This window comes from Eurosta solidaginis, chromosome 5 (genome assembly GCF_040869045.1).
Source record: "Eurosta solidaginis isolate ZX-2024a chromosome 5, ASM4086904v1, whole genome shotgun sequence".
In the NCBI taxonomy this organism is placed as follows: domain Eukaryota; kingdom Metazoa; phylum Arthropoda; class Insecta; order Diptera; family Tephritidae; genus Eurosta; species Eurosta solidaginis.
This window is the reverse complement of record NC_090323.1, coordinates 218,966,631-218,972,613: the sequence shown is the minus strand read 5'-3', so window position 1 is coordinate 218,972,613 and position 5,983 is coordinate 218,966,631. Positions and strand designations below refer to the sequence as shown.

The following is a 5,983-nucleotide window of genomic DNA, read 5'->3' as shown; positions in this document are numbered from 1 at the left end:
TGCTTGTTTGAAATAAGCCTGACAAAGCCGAACGCAGTAATGCTGATGAAACCGCAATCGTTCGTTTTATATATCGTTCCGCAGTTAGCCTCATTGTCTTATGCAATTTGACAAATGACTTCTCAATAGCATAATATTTTCCCCATTGAAGCATATTATTCGAGTTTTTTTTTTTTCTAAATGGTTGGCGTAAAACAAAAGTTATTTGTATCACTTATTTGATAGATCTTTGCCAAGCACCAAATTAAAGGTACTTCTAACTACATATTTATAGCACTTAGTTGTAAAGTAATAATACATAGCGTTACCATTTTTATTAATTTTTTATTTGAACATTATACATTTTTTGTCAAATACTAAAATAGCGATATTCAGATGGTATAACAAAACTTCTTGCGCTTTTTCAATCAGATTTTTTTTTTGCATTCACATACACACAGCTCTGCGGCTAGTGTTGATGTTTCTGTCAAAATTCTTAAAATAAAAATATAGATTAATGTTGAAAAATAAGCTCTAAATCAACAACATAAAAAAAATAGTTCAAATCAAAACTTTCTGGCAAGCATTTAATGTAAATACAATGCAACAAAAAATTGTATTACCATAACATAAATATATATATTTTAAATAATATATGCATTAAAAGGGGAAAGCAAAAAAAGCTCAAAAACGACTGAATTTAAATTAATTAAATAAACTTATTTTATTGTAAACAGATATTATACGTACGTACATATACATATAAACCAGATTTGATTTATTGTATTAATTTAAATTATTTAAAAAAATTTAAAACAAACGTTGATGACATTGCCGTATATATTGTGGAATAACTTTATATAGCTATACTATGTTAGCTGTTTGCTTAGTTTTTACTAACTCTTTTAGTGTAAAAATTATTCAGGAAAAAGTTATGCGATATGTTAATATAATTTGTACATGTACATTTAAAGGATATATTAATTTATATATACTCATATATATAGTGCTTCAAGCGAATGCACGAACTTGATTCCTTATGATGAAGATAAACAAACGTACACAAAAAAAAAAAATACTTTATTTAAATTAGTTGCAATACATACTACGTATGTTATATTATACTGTAAACAAAATAAAATCTTATTGTTACTATTTACAAAAGTACTACAAATTTCAATTTTTCTTTTTTCACTAACTCTAGTCGTAACTAAAGAAAAATTGTAGTGTACTTTATAAAATTGACACACTAAACATTCTACCTTTGTAACTAATATAACATAATAAGATTTAAACATCTTATATTAATCTAAATTTTTGAGAAAAAGGAAATAAAAGCATTTCAAACTGAAAATTGCCCTAACATGCAAATCTCTAGTTGTTAGTTGAATTACAACTTCACTTGTACATGCAATAATATATACATATTACTAATTTATACAACATTTTCTGCTGCAATTATTGAAAATTAAAAAAAAAAAAAAAAAAACAATAATTATTGAGCGCGAATCGAACCTTGAATCTATTTTCTGCTGCATTTAATAACACAACTAAATACTTGACACACATAAAAAATTTAAAATGAAATACATAACAAACACAATACAGAAAAAACCTAAAGCAAATATATTTGAGATTGTAATGAAATTTTTCTAAAGTATAGCGTTGATCATGTACAAGTGACATACGGAAGTTACTTATAATAAAACATGACAAAAAGGCATTAACAAATTACCATTTAAATACATTCATGCATACAAATTTATGTAAACTCTTTTAAAAGTACGGAATAATATTTGACTGTGTAATAAATGTGAATACAAAAGAATTAAAGCATTCACCCTTTATTTCAAAAAAGCTTCTTTCACGTTATGGTAAGTTTTATATACATATTTTTTTTACACGCATGTACTGTCGTTTCAAAAATGCCCTATTTTCGAAAACGCTTGAATAACGTCCTATTCAGAATATGTTTCAAAAACGTACTTTCTATGCTCAAATTCAACACATTTTTACATTAGCTGAGGCGTTTATGAAAAAAATTCCATATTATATTTATCACTAAGGCCTAAAGGATCGATGCTGGCAATTTCTGTTCTCCTCAGACATGGAAGTTCTTTGAGGTCGAGCAGTTTTTTATTCATAAGAAGTGTTTGTTGATCACCATAATCAGTATTGGCCGCCCCGACGAGCATCTAAAAAAAATTACATATTAGTTGTTTAAAAAAAAATCATTAATGAATTTTTAAGAGTACTTTATATTTAACAAGATAAATCTACATATAAAACGAATGCAGTGGACGAAGCTGTTGGGAACACTGCTACAACAACAACAACAACAACAACGAAGCTGTGGGATTGTCAGGGGCACAAATAAGCGGAATTGAAACGCACATTTAAACTTTTAACATACAGTTTCTATAAATAGGCCGCAGTTGCTTGATGCATTCGACAATATATAACCGCTATTGCGAGTGTCGATTGCAGTAGATGGTCGACAGTTTGGCCATAATGGATTATCATTATGATGGGATTCAAAGGGGTAGGATAAGCACAATATATAGCTTTATAACTTTCGCAACCGAAATTGTCAAACTCTCCTACGCGAGGGGAATCCTGTTACAAATATTTAGCAGGCGAGGCTCTGGCGACCCAAAGTTCCTCATGGAACCAGGGGGTGGGTGCAGGATGGCCTAGAAGGTTTAATGTGGGCATATTAATCGTTCCCGAGATGGTCGCGCTAGTACCCTAATGGTGCTTGTTACCGGAACGTACCGGATCTATATCCGGCAAAGGACCATCAACGTCGAAACCTTCGTAGTGTTAATACAACAAGAACAACATGGATAAAAATTACGTTATATACATACTTCAAGCAGTTTAAAAAAATATCAAAATCCCCTTCTTATAAGATAAATGTTTATAATAGTCTAAGGATTTGGATATTAACGTGTGTATAGTAACAAAATTAAATGGGAAAGATGGAGTCGATTCTATTGCAATAGGCGGATATAACATAGCCATTCGATCCGCCGAAGCGCTGTCGCTCATTCGCTCATTTGCTTACGGAGATGACCCGTTAAGCCCACCCACAGCGGGTTAGAGGGCTTAAAATATACACGCGGTAGGTATGCTTGTCGTAACAGGCGACTAAAATACGAAATTGATTTAAAGGGTTGTGTAGCGTAAACCTCTCAAGGGGTTGCAAGCGCAATATATAGCTTCTCCAACCCTAGTGTCAACCTCACCTACCGGTGGCAAATCCTGTTTCATTAACAGCCGTGGCTCTGGCGACCCCGATCTCCTGATGGATCTAGAGAGTTGGAGGGCGGTATGGCGTAGAAGGTTGCATGTGGTCACCCCAAATCGTTCCGAGATGGTCGGACTTGTACCTTTATGGTGCTTGTTCCCGGAACGTACTAGATCTGCTTCCGGCAAAGGACCATCAACATCGATAACACTCTCCAAGGACTTCGGGGAGTGTCCTTGTCGCTACAACAACAGCAATAACCCCTTAAGCACCTGGGAGGTGTAGCGTCATCAATCAGATGTATGTTGGGATGACCAGAAACTGTTCAGCATTTCATTTCTTTCCCTAATGGGGAGTACTTCACCTCATTGTATACGTGGTGTTCTGGGGACAAAGAGGACAGCCCGTAGCGGTTCTGAGGGCATTAACATTCTTACACCATCATTAATTGGTACGTAACCCAAAGCAGATTTTCCGGTTCTAGGCTGACATTGTATTTGCTTAAAATGCACGCTCCCACATACACCAAGTAACTAGCATAGTCGAAATTAAATCTGTTAACAATCACACAGCTGCCAGGATTGAAATCTTTCTTTCTTGACAGGAAGTATTTCGTACTGTCTTGTTGTTGTTGTTGTTAGCCTCTTTATCGAATACAAAGAAAACTTAATTTACAGCGCGTTTACAAAGACTATTGATATAAATAATATTTCGGCATACGCAAGTAATTGGCGGTTCTTACAATGGATTGTATGATGGAGGTGTGGTTCCGATGCAGGAAATATCTGAATCCTTTATTTGGTTTTCAATTACTCTGTGAAATCATTGTCAAAATCGTATAAGCTTTACAAGGTCCTGGTTCAGGTAAGTCCTTCTGGAGGATTAATCTTGGGTGTCGCAATCTATGGCTGGATATAATTTTGATATTTGCCCGATTTTTGTTGTTGTTGTAGCGATTAAGACACTTCCCGAAGGTTTTGGGAGTGTTATCGACGTTGATGGAAGGTATAAGCACGACCATCTCGAGAATAATTTAATATGACCATGATTCTATGAGGTGCTAGGTTTCTTGTTTAAACGAACATTAAACCTGTACTACCAATACTTAAGCATGTTTAATTAAACGTTATAATACCTCAAATTCTTTAGCCAAAAATTGTGCACTTTTTTCATTTAGTTGCGGCTGGGGTAGTCCTAGTAAGCCGTTTCCCAAAAATTTGTAAATAGACCTATTAGATAAAATTTGATTATTGACATGCATAGCCATCAAACTACAATAAGACCAGACCGCAAGCGTGTCGTTGCGATCCGGCTCTTGTCAAAATATTGATTGTATATAATACAAAGATACATTTTGTTCTTTATATTAAGCGCTTTACTACACTGCTGGAACTAGGCAATTAGAAATATAGTTTAATAAAATTTAAACGGAGCATTTGCGTCCAGCAGGCAATGCTCTCACATACGCTTTCCGATAACACGGTTATGGCCACATTGTGTTTCTACGTTAAATTCTATAACCATGTTTCCTTAACTTTTCTTACAAATACTTACTTCAAATCGATCCCTTCAAGCTCATTTGGATCGGGCATATCTTCATTATTTGCAATTGCATTGATAACCAAAGCCGGTTCATAAAGGCATGACTCAGGCAAATTTCTTTTCTGAAAGTATTCCAACCATTTTTCAATATTTTTAAAGCAAAGCGAGTTGCACTCCTCCGATACATGTTTCTGGGCCAATTGCGCACGTTCATTCATATATCCTGCAATTTATTGATACATATTAAACTTTTAAAATTGCTTAATATTATCAATATAATTCCTACTTAGTATAGACTCCTTATCAAATTTAGATGCCTTTATGACATCTTCAACGCTTTGTGAACTGCAACCATGCTCTTCCATATGTTTTAGTATCTTATGTTTCATGTAGCCATAAACCTGTGGGCGTTTCTTTGCGCTGTTTTGGTTTAATGATACCGCCGTTTCCCTGAAAAAACCAATTGGGTTTAATATATTACAGTTGTGACCAGTGAGGTTATTTACTACTCATCATACTTTAAAGTGATATATTTTGACTCAACGTTATTCGGCCTACTCGACTCAGAACTGCAAACAAATAGGATATATAAAATTCAATATTCACTATTATATATATTATACATACTTCTCCATGTTAACTTCTGATTCCAAGCAAATTTATAGTTTCTTTAAGCCGGCGAAAAAAAGATGAACAACTAAATTCAGTTTTTTCCATAAGAATATTTTTTTATCATGAACAGCTGATCGATGAATCGGACCGTGAAAACGCAATCAGCTGTCCAAATAAAATGAACTTAAATGAATTCTAATGCTTCCATATCGCTGATCATTCAAGTTCCATCAAAAAATATTTTCTATAAAAGTCTTTTGCTTGGCACCTTGTAGGAATTCATTTTGATGGGGAATATTTTGAATAAGGTGCCACAATTTTCCAACTTTTTTTTTCGAAGGGTGCCGGGGGTCGTAAAAAGCACAAAATTATCATCCGCAACTCAAGGAAACTCTTAGTTCATGAAATATAAGCTTTTTAATTTCCAAACTTAGTAAAATTTCAACTTAAGTCCTGCACTTAAAATTCGGGTCGCACATGTCAATAGCGGTATCAAAAGACGCGTATTTGCCTCAAGATTTAGAATCCGAAAGCAGAAACTATATTTTTTATCTCGTTTAAAAGTTATTCGCGGAAAACTCGTCGGTACTATTGTCGCTT

The 5,983-nt window shown here is 33.9% G+C and overlaps 1 protein-coding gene across 2 annotated transcripts; it reads right to left on the bottom strand.

The window, feature by feature from the left end:
- Window positions 1–310: 310 nt before the first annotated feature.
- Window positions 311–5,539, bottom strand: LOC137252527 (uncharacterized). Of its 2 annotated transcripts, XM_067788396.1 has the most exons (6): window positions 5,399–5,537; window positions 5,290–5,340; window positions 5,058–5,221; window positions 4,784–4,994; window positions 4,365–4,458; window positions 311–2,174 (listed from the first exon to the last, which is right to left on the bottom strand). In XM_067788396.1, the coding sequence occupies exons 1-6, from the start codon at window positions 5,404–5,406 to the stop codon at window positions 2,010–2,012; spliced, it is 693 nt and encodes a 230-aa protein (XP_067644497.1). In that variant the 5' UTR covers window positions 5,407–5,537; the 3' UTR covers window positions 311–2,009. The 2 variants fall into 2 exon arrangements, with proteins under 2 accessions (XP_067644497.1, XP_067644498.1); XM_067788397.1 differs by lacking the exon at window positions 4,365–4,458 and having other exon boundaries at window positions 2,036–2,174; window positions 5,399–5,539.
- Between the last annotated feature and the right edge of the window lie 444 nt (window positions 5,540–5,983).